Here is a 26,084-nt window from a genome sequence, read left to right as displayed (position 1 = left end):
CCTTTTAAAGGCCTTAATTTCTGTTGAAATTCTCTCCGGATAAATTATACAAAAATGCTTTGATTTGGATTATAAAATTAGGTTCAGAAATCAGCCCTAAGCTACAAAAACACTGCACTCCAGTAACTGTGCTGGGAAAAGGTATGCCAATTATGCTCTTATTAACTGTGCTGTGAAATGAGGGGAGATGAAGAAGTGTGGCTAGACTGATCAATGGATGGGTGGTGTCTATGACTGAGCCGTTCAGAGGGTAGCTCTAGTGCAGTGGAAAGAAGTGGAATCTGAAAGCTCAGGTTGGATTCCCAACTTGCTTGTTTACTAGCTGTATAATCTTCAAGAGGCCATTGATTTCTCTGAACTGAATCAGTTTCCTCATCTGTAAAATGGGATTTTAATACCCATCCATCCTATCTTCTTGCTCCTTTACATACTGCTAATACCAGATGTAATAATATGTTGCAGTTGTAGATAAACCCTCATGGCCCATACAGAGATAAGGTATCAAATCATCTCTTATGGACCTATTTAATAAAAATCATACAAATCTTTTTTTTACATGAAAGCAAGCAGCAAAAGTGGGGGTGTCTCTATGAATAAAAACTTCCCAGAATATCAGTCTTTTCTAAATGTAGCAGTGCACTGGACCAGAGTTTACACTGTGGATGATGGTTCATTCACACTATTTTACATGGATTTCTATTAAAGGAAGTCATATGATTTACCAGAATTGTTCCAAGCCACATAATAGTTAAAGACAAGTCCTGAATTGAATTACGGCAGTGGGAGCCCACATAGACTCTTATGGTTTTGCTCACTTTATAAGACAACTGATCAATTTTCAACAAAGTGCACTGCTTCTACTTCTTCTAAATAACATTCATCCCAGATTGTTTTGGAAGAGGGAAAGAAAAGGTGATCAAGCTTGGCAGATGATCTTGAATGTAGACCTGTTCTATATGACCAATGCAAGTTCCAAATTATAAAACAAAACATTTTTCGAGCTGCAAATGTTTGCATTTAGCATGGAGGGATCATGCCTCCTTTATGGATGAGATACCATATGGCTGAAATCAGAAAGGTTAAAAGAGTAGGCAGAGTTAACCAGATCAGGTTAATTGTGAATTTTCACAATTCCAGTGAAAATAATACTGGACTTTCAAGAATTATTTTCTTGAACAAAGCAGTATGGAATTGAGTTATACTTTCCTACCCCTACCCCATTCCCACGCTGCCCATTTTCAGAAAGTAAATGCACAGTTTTTCCCCTGTAATATCTACCTGCAGGCTGTTGTGATAGTTAGCACTGGTGGGAGCCAGTGTGAACGCATGGCAAGAGCAGCTGAATGGGTGTGAACCCTGCTGTTGTGAAAAGTAAAAGGACCCGAGCTTAAGCACAGTTCCTCTCTCTTGAACTGCATTTCTCAAGCCTTCAGAGACTCTGAGGTGAGAGGCTGATGGGAGGAAGGGAGCCAGATTTGCTTCCTGCAGCCTGGGGAGTCTTTGGGTTCAGCTTTTGCCCAGTGGCAGCTGGAACACAGTCATCTACCTAATTCACCCTCCACTTTTATTTTAGCCAGAAAACATCTGCTGGGAAAGGAGTAAACCATGCAGATGGGGTGAAAGAAAAGAAAGTGAAAGTGAAGTCGCTCAGTCATGTCCGACTCTTTGAGACCCCATGGACTGTAGCCCACCAGGCTCCTCCATCCATGGGCTTCTCCAGGCAAGAGTACTGGAGTGGGTTGGCATTTCCTTCTCCAGGGGATCTTCCCAACCCAGGGATCGAACCCGGGTCTCCCACATTGTAGGCAGATGCTTTACCATCTGAGCCACCAGGGAAATCCAGGTGGGGTGAGGTGCGCTTAAATTGCATAAATTCAGTATCCACGTGTGGAACTCAAGTTTTGTACAGATACGAAATAAGGAGGTAGAAGACAGACAGAAGTTGTGATCTCTGCTTCAGTACTTGCAAGCTCTACAACCTTTAGCAAGTAACTTCTTCCTGAGCCTCAGCTGATTAATCTTTAAAGTGGGGATAATAATACCTTATTTACTTAAAGGTAGAGGCTGAATGGAGCAGAAAAATCTCTTGAAGTTTTCCTCTAGACTCAAGTAAAGATAACATGAGTATTTCTCAAGTAAGAGGGTTATTTTCAATAGTGTGTTTCTTAAATATGAATTGCTTTATCAGCTTGGAGTATAAAGAAACTCACTGCTCCTTTTAAATATTCAGACTATTAATTGTTCAGACTAGCTAGAAATTCAGGATCTCTCCAAACAGTCAGAACTATTGCTGACATAAGGTATGACTGTTAAAGACAGGATGCTACTCATCATTCCCACACACTCAGCCATTTATCCTGAAGCACCCCATTAGTACCAGGGTGAGTAAGGTGAAAGAAGCTTTCTATCATCAACCAGGGGTTCTTTCAGAACGAGAAAGACCCATACTCTTTGCCTCTGGCACCTGGGTCATCTCCTCCAAGAAGCCTTCCATAACCTCCCATCTAAACGAGTTATACCATACCAGCCACACCTACCCCCACGCTCCTTTATTTCTCTGCATACCATTTAACACCACTTTTACATTTTGCTGCTTGCTGCTTGTTCAACTGTTTCTCTGCCTCCCTTGATCAGGATGTAAGCCCCAACAGGGAAGAGATTTTGCTTATGCTGTTTATGTATCAGTCTGAGTCCAATTAGAGGAAAAACATGTAGTAATTTGAACAAGGAAAGTTTAGGATAAAGAATTATTAACTATGACGGGAAGTGGGAGTAAAGTGGGATTGGTGAGTAAGAGTAAAGAATATAAATATAGCAGATATACGGAGCAGCCATTATCTCTAGGGCTGAGACAGATGACTCAAGAAACAGCCTCCCCAAGGCCCACACATAATCTATGACTGAAATCAAGACCTTGCTCAAGAGGGCACAGCTGGTGTGGGAGGGCCCTGCTGGAAATCTTGCCTTTCTGGCAAGATCCAGAAACCCACATTCCAGACCTTACTGGAAACACATCCTCTGAGGTGCCAGGGAAAGCTATTTAGGAAGATGTCCCATCAGGGGCACTCAACTCCAAAACTACTTAAGGAGGATCGTGGAGGAAGCTGCTGGCTGCTCTGTGCCACTGATTGTCACCTGTGCTGTAGGAACCTGCTAGGCTTGCACACCAGAACCAGAAGCATCACTTCCTATGTCTTTCCAGTGCCCTCTATTGTAAAAGCTTTGGTACCAGGGACAAAAGAAACTATTTTAAGGGCCCAGATCCATATTCACAGAGCAGGCAAAGATGATGGATAAGTTTGGAGCTGAGAGCTGATAAATCAAAACTAGCCACATTTACTGCTAAATTCCCTTATCCTGGCACATATTAGGTGTTCAATAAATATTTGATGGAGAAATAAATTATTTAGAGCATATAAGTGGAAACAATATGCTTGCTTTGCATATCACTTTAAGATTGAAAGCCCCTGGCATAGCTTCTAACCTGAAAGCTGCTTCTGAGCCTCAACCCCACCCCTACTCCCCAACTGTGGAGTAGGGATGAGACAAGCCCTCAAGTGATGTCACAGCTTGGCTAAACAGTTTGGGAGAATGCAATGACAGAAGCACAGGCAGAGAGCAGAGGAGATACTCTGTGTTGGGACCTAGGCTGGGCTGTGGATTGCTTCATGTGGCATCTTTCTGAGACATCCTTGTGAATTATGTAGATCTGCAACATGGTCAAAATGTGAAACATATCCAAGTGATGCATTTTAAAATTACACTCAATAAAAACTAAACATCCTTATTTCTCCAGCCAGTATTCTGTTGACACAAACTGTCAAAAGAGATTAGGACAAAGGTACTTAATACAAGTATTTGATACTTCCAAACAGAGCATAGTTTCCCCTTTGTCCGCTGACCCGTTCAATGGCTTTTCAGGTTCTCTTATTAGGATTCTCATTCCCTGTCCTGAGAAATAACTGCACAGAATTTCCATAAATATGGCCTAAATGATGCCAGATCTTTCTGTATTGACACAACATGGCTTTTAGTCACTAATGCCATTAAAAAATATTTACTGACCACCAACTATGTGTCAAACATCATTCTAGGCATCTGGAGTGAGGCTGTGAACATAACCAGGTCTCTGTTCTCATAGAACTTGCTAAGATTCGGGCCAGAACTTCCTACAGAGGCACTATGGGTAATTTAACAAACTATTGAAAAACTCCGGTGGGGTGGGAGTCAATAGCCAACCCTAGAATAATTGCTGGTGTTCTTAGAAGATTCACTGTCCTAGTGTAGAAACCGTATCACCCAAGTCTTTTAATTTTTGGTTCTTGGGTTGTTTTTCAGTCGCTAAGTTCTGTCTGATTCTTTGCGACCCCTGCAGCACGCCAGGCTTCACTGTCCTTCACTATCTCTCAGAGTCTGCTCAAACTCATGTCCATTGAGTCGACGATGCTAACCAACCATCTCATCCTATGTCACCCCCTTCTCCTCCTGCCCTCAATCTTTCACAGCATCTGGGTCTTTTCCAGTCAGTTGGCTCTGAATATCAGGTGGCCAAAATATTGGAGCTTCAGCTTCAGCATGAGTCCTCTCAATAAATATTCAGTGTTGATTTCCTTTAGGATTGACTGGTTTGGTTCTTGGGAATGTTTCAAAATCGTGCAGTCCAATGGAAATATGTGAGCAACATAAAGTAAGAAGGAAATGGCAACCCATTCCTGTTCTTGCCTGGAGAATGCTATGGACAGAGGAGCCTGGCAGGCTACAGTCTATGGGGCCGCAAGAGTTGGACACGACTGAGAGACGAAGTACACACATATTGAGTTATTTCACTTTTTTCTTTTTTTGTGCTCACTCTTCTAAGCTTCCTAAAGTGTAAGTGGAGATGCAGCACGTCTCATTTTGGACTGGCCACATTTTAAGTACTCAAAAGCCACCTGTGTTTGGGTACTGGACAGAGAAAATTCAGAAAAGGCCAGTGGAGTCCTCCACTCTCTTATTTTGGGGAGGGGGAAGATATTTGCTGAATTGAAACATTCTGTGAAGTCTAGTTGCAGGATTTTAGCATAAATAAATAAATAAATAGAAGACGGTGAAGACCACCATAAACTTCCTTAGAACCAGTCCTTTAAAGTGCCCGGCGCGGAGAGAGGCTCATAGAATGTGCTAGGTTGAACAGTAACTAGTACATTCGTTGGAGTCGCCCACTGAAGCAAGGGATATTATTAAGAAGAATTCTTCATGAATGCTGAGCCATCTCGGTCAATGTCTCAAGTTAGAGTAGGGAAAGGACACTCAAAAATACACATCAAAAACTCAGACCTTTTAAGTTAGCCACACACACCCCGCCCGCTTGATTTTATCTGAATTCCTCCCGCCCCTCTCAAAGTTGGAGGCTAGCTAGGAAAGATTGAAAGCTGCACGGCTTCCCCTTAACCCAGGGAGCTGCCCCTGGCTGGACTAGTGGTGGAAAAGCTGCCGGTCCTAGGCTGTCCCTTATTGCCACCAAGTCCGCTCATATTTCTTAGCCTCTATCATAGGGATGCCCTTCCCCAGGTTCCAACCCCCGGACACGCCCCCACCTTTCCAGTCCCGGTCCCCTTTCCAGGTGGCCGACCCGCCACCTCTCGCGTGGCTTCCTGCCCGTTTCAACAGCGACAAGCTCGACTTGCTCTTCCCAAAAACGGGAAAATGAGGGGCAGTCTTCTTCCTGCTGATCTGGGAGAGGGAGCATCTTGGGGCATGAAGGTCCGTTTTCTTCCCGGTGTCGGGGACCAGCATCTGGATGACCCTATTTTTCCCGCTGACCAACTGATAGTCTGCGGGGTGCAGGTGGCTCTCTCGACAAAGTTTCTCCGGGAATCGGGCGACCCCTGCCCACCTCGGGCTTCCAGTCCCACCCTGAAACTCCACGCTGACGCCCCCGCGACCCCCAGTCTGAGCGTCCTGGGGAGTTTCCTTGCAGAGTTGCTTGGGGAAGGTTGCCCCACTTCGGGGTTAAACGGCAATCACAGCCAGCTCGGGACTCGGAGGGCCACCCCTCCTCCCGCGTCCCCGCCCCCCGCCCGGGTCAGCGTCTTGCAGCTCAGTCTCGGGCTCTGAACAAGAACAGGGGCCCGAATCCGCGTTCACACGGAAAATTATGCCAGCTCCAGCGGCGCGTAAAATTGATGTGAACCGAACGAAGTGGGATCGGCGTGATCCTCCCTCTCTTGTCTCAACAGGGGTTTCGGAGCGTTACACAAGGCCGAGCTTGTCTCTTTAAGGAGACATTGGACCCTAATTAGTCCGCATTCCTGGCGCGGCCCGGAGCATGGGGCCGTGGATGTTTGGGTTGGTGAGGGGCGGGAAGGAAGACGAGACTCGGAAGATCTTCTGACTAACTTCCAGTCTTACCGCCCCCTGAACCCTCTTTATTTTGCCGCCACCACCGCCACCAACATCCAGTTCTGAAGATGCAGCCAGGGCAGCAGCAGCAGCAGCAGCAGCAGCAGCAGCCACCGCTGCTCCAAGGCCCACGTTACTTTGATTGACAGCCGAACAAATGTTTCCCCGGTTCGAACGCTCGCGCTCAGGAACGTCAGCCAAGGCGAAGCTCCGCCTTGGGCGTGCCATCTCTGCCCCGCCTCCGCTCACCCCATTTCGTTGCATTCATTGGTCCGAGCCACGGACGACGCCCGGGCCCCACGTGGGTTCCATCCAGGCCGGCTCCTCCCCTCTAGTTCGCCATTTGTCAGCAGTGAAATGATGGGCAGTAACACAGAACGGCGATTAATGTTCAGCCATCTCTGATTGGTTGTTGGAGACGCCTACCGCGCCGGGGGTGGGCGGGACGCTTGGAGGGCCCCCCAAAGTGGTCGCGTGGCTGGCCGGTGATTGTAGTCAATTTGGCTGAATCTTTGGCTACCGTCGCTGGAGGCGGACTACATCTCCCGGGATGCTCCGCGGTCCCTCCAAGGACGGTTGTGAATATGTATCAGAATGTTAATGATTAGCGGCTGCTAAATTTGGTCAAAGAACTCACCTACACAGAGCGTGTTGTTAGAGCTGTTCTGAGCGGGTGTTTCAGCTGTTGGCTGCTTTCTTCCCCCTCTCACACACTTATATATTATTTTGAGGTGCTGTTCGCAGAGTTTGAAAGGAGAGAGAATTAAAAAAAAAGCCGCAAGCGTTTCACTCTTTTATTTTTATAATCCCCTTCAATTTGGGGTTAAAAAAAAGACAAGAAAACAGGAAGGAAGAAAAATAAGGAAATGAGATGTGGTAAAAGAAGCTAAAAGGTGCCTTTTAAAAGATCGTTGCTGTGAGGTGAAAAAATCTCCAGAGAAACCAAAAGCACCGCCGAGACCTCTTCCGAACCAAAGGAGTTTGTGTTTGCTTTTAGGAAAGAAGAGAGAGATCATTCATTCGGAGGAATAACAACCAATTAAAAGACAAATAAAAAAAAGTTTGGAGTGGGACGCCGAGCGAGCCAGCGAGCGAACGGGCGGCGCTGCCGGCGGGCGCTGGGGCGCGGAGCTCGCACTTTCCCGTCCCGGGTGAGCCGCGCGGCTGTGGCGCCGGGCTCGGCGGGCGCGCCTCAGCGGAGCGAACGTCGGAGCGTTGCCGCGGGAGACGCGCGCCGGACAATGCCCGCGGCGGGCCAGTGACGCCCGCGGGGAATGCGGAGCGGTTCGGCAGCCCGCACCCAGGCGCCGCCGCCGCCGCGCGTTCTTGCTGTCCGCGTCACGCGAGACCCAGCGGGGGCCGGGACCGTCCGAGCCGCCCCTCGGACCCGGCCGGCCGCCTCCGCCGCCGCTGCCTCCTCCTCGGGGCCATTAAAGCCAATGAGCCGCGCGCCTCTGCCCAGCGCAGCCAACTAAATCGGTTTGGATGATTCGCGACCTGAGCAAGATGTACCCGCAGACCAGACACCCGGTGAGTGCGGGCGGTGGGGGCGCGGGCTTACCAGGCGCCGGGGGATTCCCCGCGTCGCCCCCTGCGCGCTGAGTTGTGTCTTTGGCCTGAGGGGCGTGGAGGGCGGCCCAAACCCCGCGCGCAGCTCGAGAGTCGCCCTCCACCCCCCGCCCCTGCTCTCCCCGGGCGCGAGGGCACTTTCGGAGAGGGGGTGCGGAGAAGCAATTGAGTTGTAGCCATTTTCTTATTGTTGTCTTTGAAGCCCCTGGAAGCCGCGCGGAGCTGTTCGCCGTCCCCGCGCCGCGACTCCTGGAGGAGGGGTGGCGAGCGATGGAGGAGGCGCGACTCCGCGCCGGGGCGGGGAGGGCGCCCTCCGCGGCGGCGCGGCGTGTCCGGCGGCGGCTCGGGAGTGCGGGGCGCCGGCCCTTCGCTCCGCGGGTCCCGGAGATCAGCGAGCCAGCCGACGGACCGACCGGGAGAGTGTCTGCCGCGTGCCCCCTCCCCCGACCTGACCGCGGCCCGACGCCATGGCGCGCGTCCCCACGACGGGCCAGTTTCGATTCCGGGTGGGGAGGCTGTGGGCGCGGTGCGCCGGCCCCGGGGCCCCCGCCGTTGACGTGGGAAGGGAGCGGGGTCTCGAGCCCGCGGGGTCCCGGGCGGGCGCCAGAACGCGGGGGCCCGGGGCCAGCCTCAGCCTGGCTGTGCGGCCAGGGGAGGGGGCGGGAGGAGAGTTTTCCACGTTCTTTGCCTGAGATGACACCCCCCACCCTCCCGCCAGTGCCGCGTGGTGGTTTCTCCATCTCTCTGCCTCGCTTCTGCTGTGGGCTAATTAAATATTTTATTGTTGTTCTTTAGGCACCGCATCAGCCTGCTCAACCCTTTAAATTTACCATTTCCGAGTCCTGTGATCGGATTAAGGAAGAGTTTCAGTTTTTACAGGCTCAGTACCACAGGTAAAGATATTGACTTTAGCTGATCCTTCTGTTTGCTTAGCTCTTGTCTTCTCCCAACATACAACACCCCCCCCCCCCCGTTTTTTTTTTTTTCCGCCACCACAAAGGTATTACCATGTTTCCTTGTGGGCAGAAAGGGCAAGTCAAGGCCTCTTTTCCCTAGGCAGGTGTAAAGAAATTAAGCGTTTCTTCCTTTTCCCGTAAATTAAAAAAAAGGCCAAACAATCGAAACTGGGGACACTTGGAAAACGCCGAGGCCAAACTTTCAATATTGATTTATTGAGGCCAGGCGAATAGACGGTTGGGAACATTCTGGGGCCTTTTGACTTTCTTGGTCCTTTATAATTTCGGGCTTGATTCCTTCTTTCTTTATGCCATTCCACTGAAACCGAGAGCCCAGAGCCTTAGGAAGTCGCCAAGTAGGCGATTTCATTACTTTTATGCTGAAAAGATGTTTTCGTCTGAAGAGACAATCACTAGATCTTAGAGTGCCTTTGAAATATTTTTCTTTCGCTAGATTTTTAATGGCTTGTACTTCTTATTTCATAAACTACAGAACCAAAACAAGCCACTGAACCTGATCCATGCCTTGCCCCTGGGTGGTGGTATTCAACTTGTCTCTGTGTTTTGGAGGGAAAAAATAAGACATCATTCATAAGACATGCTTGATTCATATTTTCATTAATCTTTTCGTGGAACATTAAAAGAAAAAATTCCCCTGTGACATTTTTAGGGGACCACTATTGCTTGGAGATGTAGGCATTATTGATGTTTATTTCCTCGTTAATGTTGTGTTTAGTGAATTTAGTGAATATTCATTTCTGAATGAGATTCTGTAGTTAATTGGCTAGAGGGTTTTTTCTTAAGCAAAACCCCCCACATTTGATCCTTGTTGAAAGGACAAGCTGGGACTGGTTCCACTCACCCTTTTCTCTCCTGCCTGTTTTTCCGTAATGAGGGTGGTACTTAAGATAGTTGATATGGTGTTTTGTAGGTGATGATTTAGAGGAGGGAATGTGTATTTGAAGGATGTAAGTCAAGATCTGGGTTGTATTTAGATTTCCTTATTTCTTGAACAGCCTGAAGCTGGAATGTGAGAAACTCGCCAGTGAGAAGACAGAGATGCAGCGGCATTATGTGATGGTAAGAAAACCGTATCGCAGATTCACAGTAGCTATTAGTTTGGGGTACCAAAAGCTAGAAATATGTTCAGATTGCTGGAGGCTGCAGGATTAGAGGATAGTCACTGTGCCAGTGCAGTTGAAGTTGTGGGAATGTGACCATTAGCAACCTGTAATTCGAGGATGTTATAACTTGCCTCTGACAAGCAGCTTTGATTTGAATTTTTGAAAAGTTTAGTTGCACAGGGTATAATTTTCTGTGCTTTGTTTTTACAGATTGAAAAAAACAAAAACCTCATTTACATTTCGTTGAGATTCATAGGCAAAATGTTTTTGTGTTAGTGGTTTTCTTTGTTGTTTTATTGCTCTTGAAACAGCTTTTAGCCAGAGAATTTTTCAGTAAACTGTTAAAGTTTTAAATGTGTTTTATTCCTTTTAAACAATGGTGAATAAGAAAAGACACTAGACATCTTTTCAGATTTTCCCTCTCTGTTCTTCCCCTACATTGTATATTCCTAATGTGTGTGTATTTGCGTGTATTCTGTGTTTTCAGTTTCTATACTGTTGCACTGTGGATTGTTGTAGTCTCCTGTATAACCAATTTGTTCTGCCAGAATTTCTTTAATGCCAGTTATACTACATGTTTAAAACAATCAGATCTGCTTTTTTAGAAGCATTACCAAGTGTATTTTTACTCTGGTTCATAAAGGCTCTAGAGTAACTCATTCGTTTCCTATCAAGCCTTTTTCCTTTGAATGTATGAACATGAGTAGTGTCCTAAAAATGAGAAATGAAACTCAGAAGTAGCATCACCTTTTCAAATAGTTCATGTCAAAGCCTCAGCATTTGTATGAGGCATGTTGTTTTTGTTATTAACTTGCCCACTGTGCCTAGGAATTAGAGTCCATAGAGTACCACATTTTCATCAGACCTTTGTGAGTCGTCCGCTTGTGATGTATAAAGATCATTGGAGGTGTTAAGAATGCTATGTTTGAGCTTGATTTTCTGACTATTGTGAGTTATTCCCTTAGATTCTGTGTCTTAAGGTGGCTTTTAGTTTACTAAGCTGAAGATACCCATAGAGTGTTCCTTCTGATGTACCGTCATTGGAAGGATGGATATTTTGGTTTAGGCGAGGCTTTTATGTTTGCTTGGGGACATTGTGAACAAACTAGGAAGCTTGTTTGATGAAAGGCTCAAAATTAATTGCTTTTCCTTCTTTGACAGTATTATGAGATGTCCTATGGGTTGAATATAGAAATGCATAAGCAGGTAAGCTATTATTTCTTTATAAGTGTTTTAAATGACAGTAATACTGTGCACTTTAGAAAGGAAGTTGTATGTTTTGTAGTTTGATTTGCACGTTTTTGTGGCCACCTGTATTTTAAAAGTCCATGTACTGGAGAGAATGCTCTTTATTCAGGTGTGGTTCCTCATTTGTTTAGCATGTTATCTTCATTTTAATCATTTAACAATGTAAATTAAAGTGTCTGAATGCATATTAAACTTTGTACATTTTCAAAAGCAGGGTGCTGAAATTAAAAAAATTTTTTTTTCTTTTGAAAGAATTAATTTATTTTGAACATTGCAGACTTGCCTAATGAAAGCTGTTCTTGGAAAATATTAAAATGTAAGATTGTAAATTGTCTGGAGCTTTCCTTGGGTTGGTGTGAAAGAATGGATAGAGGGTGAGCTGGGAGGATCAAAATGAAATTTGTGGCACTACAAAAGAAACTGATGTAAATTCCTTGTACTGGTCCCCAGAGGCAACTTAGTTGGGTCTTACCAGGAACTGTCACTGTTTCTTCCAAAATTTGCACAGACTACATGAGCCTGATAGGAGGATGTGATAAGGTTCAACACTGGGTCTTGAAATCTAACAGTTAGTTCAGTCAAAAAAACAGAGGAAAGACAAAAAATGATTAGTCTGAAAGTGTTGAGATGTCTGTCTGAACCAGACTTTTTTTTGCAAGAGACTGAATAAAATGGCTTGGTTTAAGTTTCCTAGAAAGAAAAATAGCATATATGTATAAATACTGTTTGGCAATAATAATAGACATTTGTTTTAAGTGGTCTCCTAGTGAAAGTGCTTCATATCTGTCTCATTCCATTTCGGAATAGGTGTGTATGTGTTTACCTGCTGGAAAAAGATGAAGGAAATCTTAATGCTTTTCATCTCTTATATTCATGGATTTCATTACCTTCTAAAATTAAAAAATGTAAAATGATCACATACTGTTAAGCTCTACTATGTATGGATTCCTTTTTCAATATGGTTAATTATTACCTACTCAAAACATACATCTTTAAAAGATGACTGTTAGACAATAAAAGCAGTCAGATAGCATTTGAAAACAAAGTTCGGGGGAAAAAAGCGTCGTCACATTGATTATTTCAGATACTTTTTTTTTAACTTCATGTGCTATTGGTTATGTCAGTATTAGCATTATAATATAGTTTGTCGCATGTTAAAATTCTTTATTATTTCGGCATCCTTGTCATGTCTGTTCAGATAAGTCATGTAAATATCTCCTGCTTAAACAAAATCCATCAAACTTATGCTTGGGTTAGCTTGAAGCCCCTTAGCTCTACCTTACATAAATAATTCACATGAAAGATACTGTTTGCTAATTATGCTCAATACATGATGTCACTTTAGATCTGGATCTTGTACATGTCTGTCCCTCTCCCCCCCTTTTTTTTTTGGTCCTCATCCACCACCCAGTACTAATTAGTGTCTTTTTAAAGACTGGACCAGGTGATTAATACCCCTTTATTTCTCCTCCTGTATCTTATTACCACTTAGTTTCCAGATCTCTTTATATTGTTTACAATTCTGAGAGGCACAGAGCTTGTATTTGGGTGTATGTATTTCTTTTAGGGGGCAGGGGGTGCTCTATAAGATTCCTTAATTTTGCACATTTTATACTTTTGTAATTCTGTCATCTTGTCCAGCTGGCCTCAAATGCCATCCATTTAAAATTGAGAATGGAGTACATTTTCCCTTTTTTTCTCTTGCTTTTAAATTCAATCATATCAAGAATCCTGAGGGCAGTTTATCACATTATGAAATACAGACAGCCCTGCAAACCACCTACTTATTATATTTTCTTTCTTTCCCCCCTTAAGCACAGAGGCATATCTGTCTTTATTTGTTTTCCTAGGCAGACAGCCTTGGTTCCTCTTGGCCTCTCTTCCAGATGCACTCACTGGATACCCTCGTAATGGAAAGCAGCAATAAGGCAGGGAAGTTGCCCTGCGGCATAATTGGGCCTAGTTCTCAAGATCGGGTTAGGCTTATTCACTTATTAGATTTGTGTCTCTGAAGGGTTCAAGAGTAGGAGTCCCTGGAGTCCTTGGAAGTACCCTAGTAATTGGTGGCCCTGATATTTGAAACCTTTGTGTATTTTTTGGTTAATGCTTCTGTTCTTGCCTGCTGCCAGCCACAGAGTATTTATTTTTAGAGAAATTTTTCACTGGAACAGAAAATGATGGCTGTGATGGAGTCATGACTCTGTGACTTAGCAAATTGATAAAAGGATAAAAGCACAGAGCAGTGACAGGCAGGGTGGGGGGGTCCAGTATTTATGGTCCCTCCCCTTGCTGTATGATGTTCATCGTCAGTCACCCTGTGCTGATTCTGATAGAGGACTGTAAAGTGAAACCTATGGGGAATTTGTCATTCTGAAATGAAAGCTAATGTAATTAGTACCAATTAAAGTACATTTAGTAAATTGGATTTAATCTTAATTAAGCCTGCATAATGTTGCCAATTTTTAACAATTATGTTTGAGAACATAATTAATTTAAATTTTGGTAACTGAGTAAATAGCATTAGTCTGGTAGAATTAGTTGATTTTTTTTTTTAAAGGGGAACTCAGTGACATGACATGGAATTAGAGCATAAAATATGAATCTAATTTCTGGTAATCTTTAGTAGGATCAATAGAGCTGAAGTTGGGAGAAAACCCAAAAAAGTTAGAGTGGAGTGTTCTAGGCTAATTCTAAGTGAATTAATGTTTTGCCACTGTCTTTAAGTTCTAGCATGAAAATGAAGATGATAAGTGGGACATGGTTGGAAATGGCCCATGTTTTATTGTGATTTCTTCATAATGGGATTTTTAAGAATGAAAGAATATTGGCCTTCATTCCTAAGGATTTCCCTCAGTTGAGTCTTTCTGTTTTTTGTTTTGAATGGGACAGGTGGCGGCCAATGGTTTGATTGTTACTTTTTTTGTCCCCCCCACCCCCCTGCTAATTGCTCCTTATACATACAGAGTGGCTTCTAAATGGGTCAGTGACTGTGGGCAGAACAGGGTGGTGTGTTCGGTTGATAACATTGCTAAATGCTGCTTGTTGCCACCCTTCACCTGTAATGCTGTAATTAAAGAAGAGGCCCTGATTTAATCTGACAGCAGGCAGTTACCACTTTAAAAAGTGAATATTGGATGTAGATTAGGAACAATGGATATATAAATTCGACCTGTAGGAACTGTAAATGGAGATGAACATACTACATTTTGAGAACATCTATGATTTTCTCATAGTTAATAGTCTGCAACCTGCCAGTCTCTTTGCATTTAAAAAATTAGTTTAGTATTTGAATTTTAGAAATTGGAAAATATTAGAAGTCTGAAACACTTAGAGCTTGCATTCTAATATACTGCACACGTATATATACATGTCTCTGTCTTTGTATGTGAATATATACATGTTTTGGAGAAGGAAATGGTGACTCACTCCAGTATTCTTGCGTGGAAAATTCCATGGACAGAGAAGCCTGGTGGGCTACGTCCATGGGGGTCACAAAGAGTCGGCCACAACTGAGCAACTGAGCACCCATACATGTTTAGTTTGCACATATATGTGTATATATAGTTATTATTTTTTTCCAATCAGAGCAAGCAAACTCCTGTTTCACTATAAGCCATGTAAATTTTATTACAAGACTTGGGCCACAACCATTTGAGTGCTGCTAAAATATTAATTGAATAGAAATGAAAGGGCCTTGCCAACTGATAGGATATCATAATCATAGCCTCTCTGGTCGATGGTAAATGATGATAAATGACATTAGGAACCTTTTAGCAAATTGTAATAACTACAAGGAGGGAAGCAGTATAGATTTGCATTATATCTGATACCCTCTAGTACCAAGTGGATTGCCAATACTGCTTGTTTAGCATTTTCTAAGGGCAATAGGATATTGATTTCTGACTTACAAGGAACAGCTCTATTTTCACCATTGAAAAGTATTGCAGGTTGTTAAGAAGAAATTGACTTGAAGAGGCCGACTGCTGCCCATCATGGAGCAAATAAAGCAAAACTGCCGAAGCATGGTGGAGCAGCGAGACGGGCCCTCAGCAATTTGTTGCTATTAATTTACCATGCTCGACAGCAAATCAATCGGCATCTACTTCATCTGCTGGAGAAAATGCTGTCCAGGGCAGATAAAAGGCTCGGCATGGTACAGAGAATAGACTGGATTGGCCAAAAGGAGGCTGCAGTTAATGTGTAAATAAGTGAAATCAAGGCCACAGTTGCAGAGGAAGCTGTTGTTAATTAGGTTGGTGCTTTTTTGTGAACTATTTTAGAAAGCAGCCGAGGATTTGGAGAGTAAAAAGAGATTTATTGAGGTTGAAGTAATACACGACTGGCCTGGCATTCCAGCCTTGAGTGTACTTGATTCTAGGGTGCAGTAAATTTATCTGGGGACAGTGCTTGCAGTGGAAGCAAGCACTTTGTTTAAAGTTCTGTTTAGACCAGGTTTCCCATAAGGAAACTTTATCTGTGGAGCTTTACTGATTTCTTGTACGTGTCTTGTCTTAGACTGTATATGCTTGGATTGGAGGAGTAGATGCAGGAGTATATGTTTGAGAATGTGAGCAAAAATATGGCCGTTGTCTTATGCAGTGACAGTTTTTCAGGAATGAATGTGATTGAACTCTTGTGTAATAATGAAAGGGAATTATCAAAGGTGGGATGTTTTAGCACAAAGTAAGTTAATAAACCAGTGAAAATTTTGCTGCCAGAACTTTCTTTTGCTGTATAAACCTTAGGAAATAATAATCTAGAGGGGCTAAACAGTGGTGGACACTGCTGGACCAGATATTTTCAAAGAGAGATTACAAGTGAAATTTCGATAATTGTGTGAAAAGCTCCAGATATAATTAGAGCATGGAGGGGAGGGGGCTTGTGTTTTTGTTTTTCATTAAAGGTTTAAAGCCCCCTTTTCTAATTTGTGATTATTTATCCTGGTGGCAGTGGCACCCCACTCCAATACTCTTGCCTGGAAACTCCCATGGACGGAGGGGCCTGGCAGGCTGCAGTCCATGGGGTCGTGAAGAGTCAGACATGACTGAGCGACTTCACTTTCACTTTTCACTTTCTTGCATTGGAGAAGGAAATGGCCATCCACTGCAGCGTTCTTGCCTGGAGAATCCCAGGGATGGAGGAGCCTGGTGGGCTGCCGTCTATGAGGTCGCACAGAGCAGCAGCAGCAGCAAAGGGAAGTCATTGGTGATAATTTTTCCCCTACCTCTCTGATTGGACATTTTGGGATGAGGATTAGCTTCAGTCTATTTTGTAAGTCTAGATATATGTAGATTTTAAGAAAATTTTTTCCCAAATTTAGAGGATCTAGTATTGGGACAGTTGAAACCAACTGTCAGTGCCTTGGGGAGGGCAGGGCACAGGAGCTGTTATTTTACATGTCACAGGACCTTCAAAAGGAGGAGGTCTGGAGGAGGAAATTTACCCAGTCAGGGTATGTGCATAATTAGCATTTTCTGGATTGTGTGGGTTCTTAATTTTCTTTCTGAGGTTTTATAGAATATCTGAAGATTTTTCACCTGAAGCAGTGATTGTTGAATGGAATTGGAATTTCCTTTCAGTAGACATGAATGTTTATTACGTATTTGGCTTGTGCTTACAGCTGATCTGGGCACATTGCCAGAATTCTTTTAATTCTCACAAAGATCCTAAGAAAGGGATTATGACCCATCAAAGAATGATTAAACAGGATCAGATCTGCACAAGGTGATACAGTTATTAGGTAGTGGATTCTGGATTTGAGATGAATTTACCTGGAAGGGTGTTTGTTGGGGGATGGGTCTGCCTTTGTTTGGAGATCAGGCCTCAGCTCATTTCTGGAATGGAGAACTCCTGGAAGGCTGGGCTAGTCCTTGGGTTTGCCCTTGAGCCACTGCACTTTGGGCTTATAACCAGACTCCTGGAGCGTGGGGCCATTCTCTGCATCTCTACCTGGAGTCGGGGCCAGCGGCTTGGCCTGAACTCTTTCTCCATCCAGACTGCTTTCAGTGGGTGAGAGGGCTAGGGTCGCTTTCGCTTGGAGTCTCCCACGCATGGGGGCGGAGAGCTGCTTATTTATCAAGATGAATTTGCTTCCTCCCTTGGTAACCTATTTCTCATTTGTTTACCAACTTGCTTTTCCATTTAACTTTTATCTTTTCCTTGTGGCCTCTAAAACTGCCTGAAGACAACGGGCTGTTTGTTAATCGCCATCTTGTGGGTTTTTGAAGGGGGAAGCTGGGAGGGGAAAATGTGATGTTTTGTGGCCTTTTTGTAGTTCAAAAAGAGGTTCTTAGATGCAGGAAATCGCTCACAACTCAAAATTTTAAATGAAGGCAAATGTTTTGCTTATACTGTTAAAAGACTTTCTTTGCAGCATTCAAATGAAGGGATATTTCCTTTCTCAATGTCCCTTAGTCCCTCCTGGATAGTGCTTATTTTTGTTCCACTTGTTTTATTTGCTGGACAGAATTCCTTGTATCCTAAATGATATTAGTTTGAGCCTAGTTGGATTAGTGGACTGAGGGATAAGATGCATCTTTTTAGGTGCTGTTCCAGCCTCAATGAGGCTGGGATAGTGCAGGCACTGGCCCTTGCTTCTTGCTTTTTTCATTTTGTCTTTCCTAGAATTGTACTTGTTTTTTGTTTTTTTTTTTTAACTTTTTGTTTTCCACCGTAGACTAGGTGAAGGCAATTGTGAATTAAATGTTTCAAATGTGTGATTAGAAGCAATTTGTGTTTGTTTTTAGTGAGAATGTTTTTATTTGACATGACTGGATAGACTGGTTTATGGCTTTAGGACAGTAGTAATCACTTGATGGCTCCAGAGCCAGTGAAAGGGATGTGATATCTAGATGTTTTCCCTTTTTCCCTCCCCACACCTGCTCTTAAAAACCTCTAGAACTTTAGCTGTGGTGGCAGGTCCAGTGGTCTCGTGGCTCATTTACCATCAGTTCTGTGGGCTGGGCTGTTGGAGAGAAGTGGGAGGCAGCATGTGTAGGTGCGAACAGTGAATATTTACACCGATGATGACAGTTTGTGAGATTGAGGACTTGTTCAGAGTACGTTCACTGAGAAGAGAGTTCATGGAACTATTCACTCCTAAGAGGGAAGGACCTGAGAAGTTTTAGTCAGAAGCAAAAATTAGAGTCATTTTGCTGTGGCCTTAGTAACAGCTATCAGTTGCTTTCTTGCTTTCTGTCTGTAAAGAGGGATTTGGCTGGCAATCAACGCAAATCTATATGCCCTCTCTGTTTTCATTGAACTTGACCTAGTGTTTATGCCAGGCTTTGACAATTTCTCTACCACCGAGCCCAGCTTTCCTCAGAGTTGTAACCATACTCCATCCAGGGAGACAAAGGGAAGTGTGGGTTTTCTTAGCTGGATTGTCAAAAAAGCAAAAGAAAAACATTCCCAGATGCCGCTCAGGTCCTCTGCCATCTGGTGCGTGGGTCACTTTGTCATCATTTTTGAGGATTTTGCCCTCAAATACTTCACAAGTTGTGTTGTGGAGGGAGCTTCTGTGATAGATGGAGAGAAATGCTGGCAGCCCTCCTGGGCTCCACCTACAACCTGTCCGGCCTGCTGTATCTCGGCCCCCACACTCACCCCACAGCTTAGGCAGGAGAGGTGGAGCCAAGGAAGATGGATTTGACTTTCTGATTTCCTCACAAGCTTCACGTAATTGTTATCATTCTGATTGGGATTGTGTTCTTATTTTCGAAATACATATTCTGCTTCTGAAAGTCTGTGGGTTATTTTGGATAAAGAATCGGAAAATGCAAGGAAATATAACTGAAAGAAGAATAATTGTAGGAATTACAAGCACTAGTTCCCCGTAACACCTTTCTTTACAGAGAGCTTAAGGCATTTTATATGTTCTCCTTAATCTTCCTGATGTTCCTGTAAAGCAAGTAGCAAGCTTGGACCCCTGTATTTAGTTTTTCAGTGGAGTGCCCGACAGTTTGCCAAGCAGTGTCATTCCACTGGCCTCCTTGAACAGATGACACCGGGGCTTAAGGGCTTAAGGGACTAGCCTGGTGTCACAGTACAGGAGGATCAGCACGCGGGCTGGTAGTCCAGGGTTCATGCGGGTCAGCGGGCGTCCAAGGTGCTGCTGGCCGAAAAGGAAGCCGTAGGTTTCTTGACTTTCCTCTCAGGGCTCCCTGCACTGACTGCACTGTTCCCAAACACCAGACAGTGCGCTTGTTTCTGGGGTGTTCTTGGCTGTATGCAGCATGAGAAGGTGGGGATGCTCCTGGCCCTCCATGTAGTGTTAGAGTGTTGCCAGAGACCTGATCCCTGTGTGTGTGAGCACAGAGCCTCCCTCTCCTCTCTGCTGTTTCCAGAGTCCCAGCCCTGCCAAAATGGAGGCTTGGGATCACAAATTAAAATACAAAGCCTAGATCCACTGTGAGCACAGCGCTTAGTGAAACTGGCTGTGTTCACATTCCTTAAGTATACTGTGCAAACACTAGGTATAAACTTGTTTCTCGCCAGCCTCCTTGCTCCCGCTTGAAATTAAGGCTCTGTGAGAACAGGGGTGTTGATGGCCTCTGCTGTGTCCCCGGTGCTGATAACTGTGCCTGCCACACAGAAGCTGTGCGTGAAATATTTGGTAAATGAGGGAGTCCCTGCATTCAGATCAAGGGAGCCAAGAATGTGTACGGTATTTTTAAGGATATATGGAGGTTGTAGGATAACACACCTTGAGCTTCCAAGCCTAGTAAGGCCTGTGGTGCCTACTTATTAAGTTTGTGGAAAAATGACAGGAAAGGTAAAGTAAAAAGCACCTGAGTTTGGTTTGCTTTTTAGGAGCAAGTTAGGCTAGTTAAAGTAGAATACATGTATTTTAGCATGTGGGATTTGCCTTCTTAAAGATGGAAACATGAATCTTTCCTAACTGAATTTAAAATTCAGTTTGAACATCCCTCTATCACTTGTCAGAGTGTATCTGAAGAATTCTTTTACTATTAATAGGTCTGTGTACTTGTGGTTTGAGTGAGTGTGGGGAGATATTGATCTTAGCCATAGTGTGGTATGCTTAGCTAACTTCAAATCAGTAAAAATGCAAGCTTCTGCTTCTTTTCAGGGGACAAGGAAATGAAGATATCTTAGTTTTTTATTGGTGGAAAGGATACCGTGTCATTGAAAGTGTAAGAATCCTAATAACAATAAGTGGTTTTAGAGAGCTTATTTAGAGGTAATAATTTACTTATTCTCACAGTAACCTTATAAGGTTACTGCTCTATATTATCATTGTTATTTCCATTTTGTATATGAGGAGGCTGAGGCACATAGAAGTTAAATAACGTCTTGAAATCAGCCAGTAAGACAGCTCCTCGATTTGACTCAATTTCAGATCGCTGGTGTGGTAGGTATTTCTGTCGAATCTCCAAACATTTCAGATGCTCTGTTTGGAATACTCTCCTACGTCCACCAAAGTACTTTCCTGAATCAGGGGATTCAGATTCCAGTTCTGACCTTGCCAGTACCCAGCTGTGTGATGTTGCTGAGTACCTTAACTTCTCAGCGCTTTGCTTTTCTTAGCTTCAAATAAGAGTGTAAGTAAACACTGAGATCTCTTAGTTCTTTTGTCCAAAATGATTCTTCTGGTTATTTTCTATGACCCAATGGACAGAAATAGAGACTTCTTTTCAGTCTCAGAAAGTCCCTTTTAACACCTATTTTCAGAGGTTTTTGTTTTTTTAAACTACAAAATTAACCTATTTTATATTTTATAGGATACTTTCTCATCCATGATTTTATTTAGATTCCAATAATGTTGCTAAAGCATTTCCCCATCTTTTGGATGAATAAAATAAGACTCCAGTTTTAAATGACAAAGTCCCTCAGTTAATTAGTGGATGGTTCATAATTCACTGGCTCCCTGAAGGCCATCATTCAGGCCAGAGTAATGTTGATGCACAACTAGAATAGTTATTGTAAAACATGTAATATTAATGTCATATGGTGTCTTCTGGGTTTTTTTGTTTTTTTTTTTTGGGGGGGGGGGGGTTGCCACTATACACATATTAATAGTTCCCTGATTGGGGATCAAACCTGGGCCCTGGCAGTGAAAGGCCAAGTCCTCACCACTGGACCACTTGGGAATTCCCTAAAATTAAATATATTTTGTATGTATATAATTCTAGAGCTGCTTTAAAGTGATTTGTTTTTTATACTTTTCCTTTGGCGTATATAGTGTTGGAAAAGCATTGGAAAATTTAATCATACAGCTTCTGAAATCATGTGAATTGAAATGTGTTCCAATAATTTTCTCCTAAAGTGCTAGAGGAGAATATGTAGTAGTTTATTACCTGTTGTGTAATTAGCTCTGGTGGCTCAGCAGTAAAGAATCCACCTGCAATTGCAGGAGATGTGGGTTTGATCCCTGGGTTAGGAAGATTCCCTGGAGAAGGAAATGGCAACCCATTCCAGTATTCTCTGGGAAATCCCATGGACAGAGGAGCCTGGCCAGCTACAAATCCTTGGGGTCACAAGAGTCAGACACGACTTAGTGACTAAACAACAACAGCAATTAGCTCCTGGGATTAGTTACACTTCCAGAATCCAGTGCAGATGTCAGTTTCTTCAGCTAAGGTTTACCTTGATGATACTCAGGGTAAAGCAGGCCTGTAAACTGACTTACAGTGAATTTGAGAGCTTAAGTCATTGGGTTTCTTGGATTGTCGTTTACTTAGAGTTAAGTTTGGGCTTTTCAACTTGGCTTATAAGTTAACTGTAGGTAAAAATAAGCGGAAGGGGTACAAGGGGGAAATGTATAATCTTGGCCTTTGGTGAATGAAGGACATAGTAGAGATCAGGTTCTATCACTAAGTTGTGCACTCCAAAAGAGAAGGTGTTTTGTTCCTGCTGTATCTCTGACATCTGAAATCAGTTTTTGGAACTTAGCAGAGGAAAGGCTGGAACAACTGAAGGGATGGTTTAATTTTTCATTTGTACTGCATTTCCTATAGCAGAATGTTAACCACTAGTATATGAGCTTTATTTCTGAGCTCTTCAGTTCAGTTGGTCAGTTGTGTCTGACTCTTTACGACCCCATGAATTGCAGCATGCCAGGCCTCCCTGTCCATCACCAACTCCTGGAGTTCACTCAAACTCACGTCCATCGATTCGGTGATGCCATCCAGCCATCTCATCCTCTGTCGTCCCCTTCTCCTCCTGCCCCCATTCTCTCCCAGCATCAGTCTTTTCCAATGAGTCAACCCTTCGCATGAGGTGGCCAAAGTACTGGAGTTTCAACTTTAGCATCACTCTTCCCAAAGAACACCCAGTACTGATCTCCTTTAGAATGGACTGGTTGGATCTCCTTGCAGTCCAAGGGACTCTCAAGAATCTTCTCCAACACCACAGTTCAAAAGCATCAATTCTTCGGTGCTCAGCTTTCTTCACAGTCCAACTCTCACATCCATACATGATCACTGGAAAAACCAAAGCCTTGACTAGACGGACCTTTGGTGGCAAAGTAATGTCTCTGCTTTTGAATATGCTATCTAGGTTGGTCATAACTTTCCTTCCAAGGAGTAAGTGTCTTTTAATTTCATGGCTGCAGTCACCATCTGCAGTGATTTTGGAGCCCAGAAAAATAAGGTCTGCCACTGTTTCCACTGTTTCCCCATCTATTTCCCATGAAGTGATGGGACCAGATGCCATGATCTTAGTTTTCTGAATGTTGAGCTTTAAGCCAGCTTTTTCACTCTCCTCTTTCATCTTCATCAAGGGGCTCTTTAGTTGTTCTTCACTTTCTGCCATAAGGGTGGTGTCATCTGCATATCTGAGGTTATTGATATTTCTCCCAGCAATCTTGCTTCCAGCTTGTGCTTCTTCCAGCCCTGCGTTTCTCATGATATACTCTGCATATAAGTTAAATATAGGCAGGACTCATTTTTATGAAGAGCAACAAAGGTCTTGATGGGCAATCCAAAGTTAGGAGTTGTCATTGCAGTTCTCTGCCACAGGCCCTTGAGCTGGTGAGAATTTTTTTAATTGAGGATTGGATTCATATGGTTTTAAAATGACCAGTGTTAGCAAAAGGTCTATGCCTAATTTCATTGCTTGACAGTAGTGGCATACTGTTCAGTTAATTTAAGGTTTTGAATAAATTTTATGTGTGATGAAAAATTTTTTTAAAGAATTTTCCTTTGAGCAGTGTTAGGCTATTATAGACAGAAAAAAAAAAAAAAAAAAAAAAAAAAAACAAACCACCAAAAAACCAGCAACCAGAAACCAAAAAAATCCTACTATTGCCAATATTTTACAACCTAGAACCATGTCCTCTGTTGCTAATTCCATAGATATGACCACATCTGAGGTGTATTTCTCTAGGTTAAGAGAGTATCAGTGACTCTGTAGGTACAGATTGTCCTTATGTATTGTTGTTCCTTAGTTGCTGAGTCATGTCCAATTCTTTTACAACCCCATGGACTATATAGCCTGCCAAGCTCCGCTGTCCATGAGATTTCCCAGGCAAGAATACTGAAGTGGGTTGCCATTTCCTTTTCCAGGGGATCTTCCCGAGCCAGGGAGCCCAGGATCGAACCTGAGTCTCCTGCATTGGCAGGCAGATTCTTTACCAATGAGCCACCAGGGAAGTCTGTCCATATGTGTACCTTTGACAGATATTAATGATAATACCAGGTAACAATTGAGCACCTACTGCAAACCAACAGGTGCGCTACGTGTTTCAGATGTATTGATTTGTTTAAGTGAAGTGAAAGTTGCTCAGTTGTGTCTGACTCTTTACGACCCCATGGACTATACAGTCCATGGAATTCTCCAGGCCAGAATACTGGAGTGGGTACCCTTTCCCTTCTCCAGGGGATCTTCCCAACCCAGGGATTGAACCCAGGTCTCCTGCATTGCAGGTGGATTCTTTACCAATTGAGAGCCACAAGGGAAGCTCGTTGATGTGTTTAAATCATAACCTGTAATTAAGGAAGGGATCTGGATGCCACCATTGTATATGAGGAAAGTAAGGTAAAGAGAAGCTAAGAAATTTGCCCAGGACGTTACAGGGTATAAACTGCAAGAGTCAGCCCAGCTTCAGACCCCCCTCCTAAAGGACTGTTGTTAATATGGTAAGCTTGTTTTGTTTTTGGCTTTTAAATGTATCTAGCTAGCCTGCTGTGTTCTGCACACAGTGAGTTTAAAAGTGTTATAAATAATAGTGGTCTACTTTTAAGTATATATATTTGTATCAGAAAAAGCTTTTTGTGTTCCCAGATTAGCAAGTTCTTTGCCCCCTAATCCTTGTAGAGAAGTGGTGTGGAGGGGAGCAGTCTTCCCCTTAACTCAAGCGGCTTTTTCTGCGTCACTGCCCAACCCCTGCTCTGGCTTTGCTTCACTAACCATACAAGTGGATGGAACACTTTTTTTTAACCAAGTGGAAATAGCTTTGGTCTTCAGATTCAGTTTTTAATTTGCAAAACAATTCCTTTATTTGCTTCAGGACTTTATGCTATTGTAACAGTTGAACGGAAACATGGGTTGAGGGTAGTTTTTCAGCCAGGGCTGCAGGACCATGAACACTGCCGTGAATTGGTTAGTTATTCCAGGTTGGGGAAAAGTAGTATACTTTTTTTGTGAAAAAGTGCACTGGGTCACTGAACCGATGGTTCATCTTTATTGTAGATTGCACTGCTGGCTTATGGCCTGATGACCACAGGCCTATATTTTTGTGCTTCTGACCGTGACATTTCTGAAACAGGCACAGTACCTTTTATAACCACATGGGAAGGTCCAGAGGACTGAAAAATTATTGAGTGCCTGCCTGGGATGAGAATTGGAATTGGGGGATCCTTGACTGGGTTTTAAAGTATCCACAGAGTCCTTGAACTTATATGCAAAACTGTGTGTCTTTTTCTGTGGGAGAAGAGTTGATAGCACTGATTGATCCAGGGAGGATACCAGGACCCGAAAGGAGTTTGAAGTTGTTTCTCTAGAGCAGTGTTGTCAAACAGAGATGATCCTTTCTCCCAAGGACATTTGGCAGTATCTGCAGATACTTCTGGTTGTCAGAGCTCAGAGGTGCTACTAGCATCAAATGGGTAGAAGCCAAGAATCAGCTTTGTCTGACTTCTCTAGCTAGTTGTATCATTATGAGAGAACCTGTCAAACCATACTTGTATGGTATACAATACAGGTATACAATACTTGTATTTTCAGGTGGTGTTCTCCCTTTCTCATGATGATAAGCAGAGTTGAGTTGGTGGTAATGGGTTTTTATTTCAAGTTCAGAATGAGGATGTTACATGGTTTTCTGTAGTCATCGTTTTCATTGGAAATTTTTTGTTTTAAGTGAGGCCAGTTTGTTTTGCTACCCATTGAGGGTCCCAGAATTAGTCACTTTTTAGTTCCTTTCTCTTGTTGTTCAGTCACTAAATTGTGTCCAGCTCTTGTGACCCCATGGACTGCAGCACATCAGGTTTCCCTGTCGTTCACTATCTCCCTGAGTTTGCTCAAACTCATGTCCATTGAATTGGTGATGCCATCCAACTATCTCATCCTCTGTTGCCCCCTTCTCTTGCCCTCAATCTTTCCCAGGATTAGGGTCTTTTCAAATGAGTCAGCTCTTTGCATCAGGTGGCCAAAAGTCTTGGAGCTTCAGCTTCAGCATCAGTCCTGCCAGTGAATGTTCAGGACTCATTTCCTTTAGGATTAATTGGTTTGATCTCCTTACAGTCCAAGGAACTCTCAAGAGTCTTCTCCAACACCACAGTTCAAAAGCATCTGTTCTTCGGCGCTCAGCTTTCTTTATAGTCCAGCTCTCACATTCATAAATGACTAC

At 43.5% G+C, this 26,084-nt stretch overlaps 1 protein-coding gene across 12 annotated transcripts in view; it reads left to right on the top strand.

Moving 5' to 3' along the window:
- The first annotated feature begins 7,024 nt into the window (after window positions 1–7,024).
- TLE4 (TLE family member 4, transcriptional corepressor) overlaps window positions 7,025–26,084 on the top strand; it is a 161,541-nt gene continuing 142,481 nt past the window's right edge. For 7 of the 12 annotated variants that reach the window (XM_042243321.1, XM_027964471.2, XM_027964470.2 and 4 more), the window contains exons 1-4: window positions 7,025–7,911; window positions 8,746–8,843; window positions 9,923–9,986; window positions 11,192–11,236. In XM_042243321.1, coding sequence (XP_042099255.1) covers window positions 7,867–7,911; window positions 8,746–8,843; window positions 9,923–9,986; window positions 11,192–11,236 — 252 coding nt within the window. In that variant the 5' untranslated portion in view covers window positions 7,025–7,866. Of the gene's footprint in view, window positions 7,912–8,201; window positions 8,457–8,745; window positions 8,844–9,922; window positions 9,987–11,191; window positions 11,237–26,084 lie in introns of those variants that run through there. The other 5 variants (XM_042243317.2, XM_042243320.2, XM_042243319.2 and 2 more) reach the window with 1 other exon arrangement.

Source organism: Ovis aries, chromosome 2, assembly GCF_016772045.2.
Source record: "Ovis aries strain OAR_USU_Benz2616 breed Rambouillet chromosome 2, ARS-UI_Ramb_v3.0, whole genome shotgun sequence".
NCBI classification, from domain to species: Eukaryota; Metazoa; Chordata; class Mammalia; order Artiodactyla; family Bovidae; genus Ovis; species Ovis aries.
Note: the sequence above shows the minus strand (reverse complement) of the source record. Positions and strands in the feature narration are given on the sequence as shown.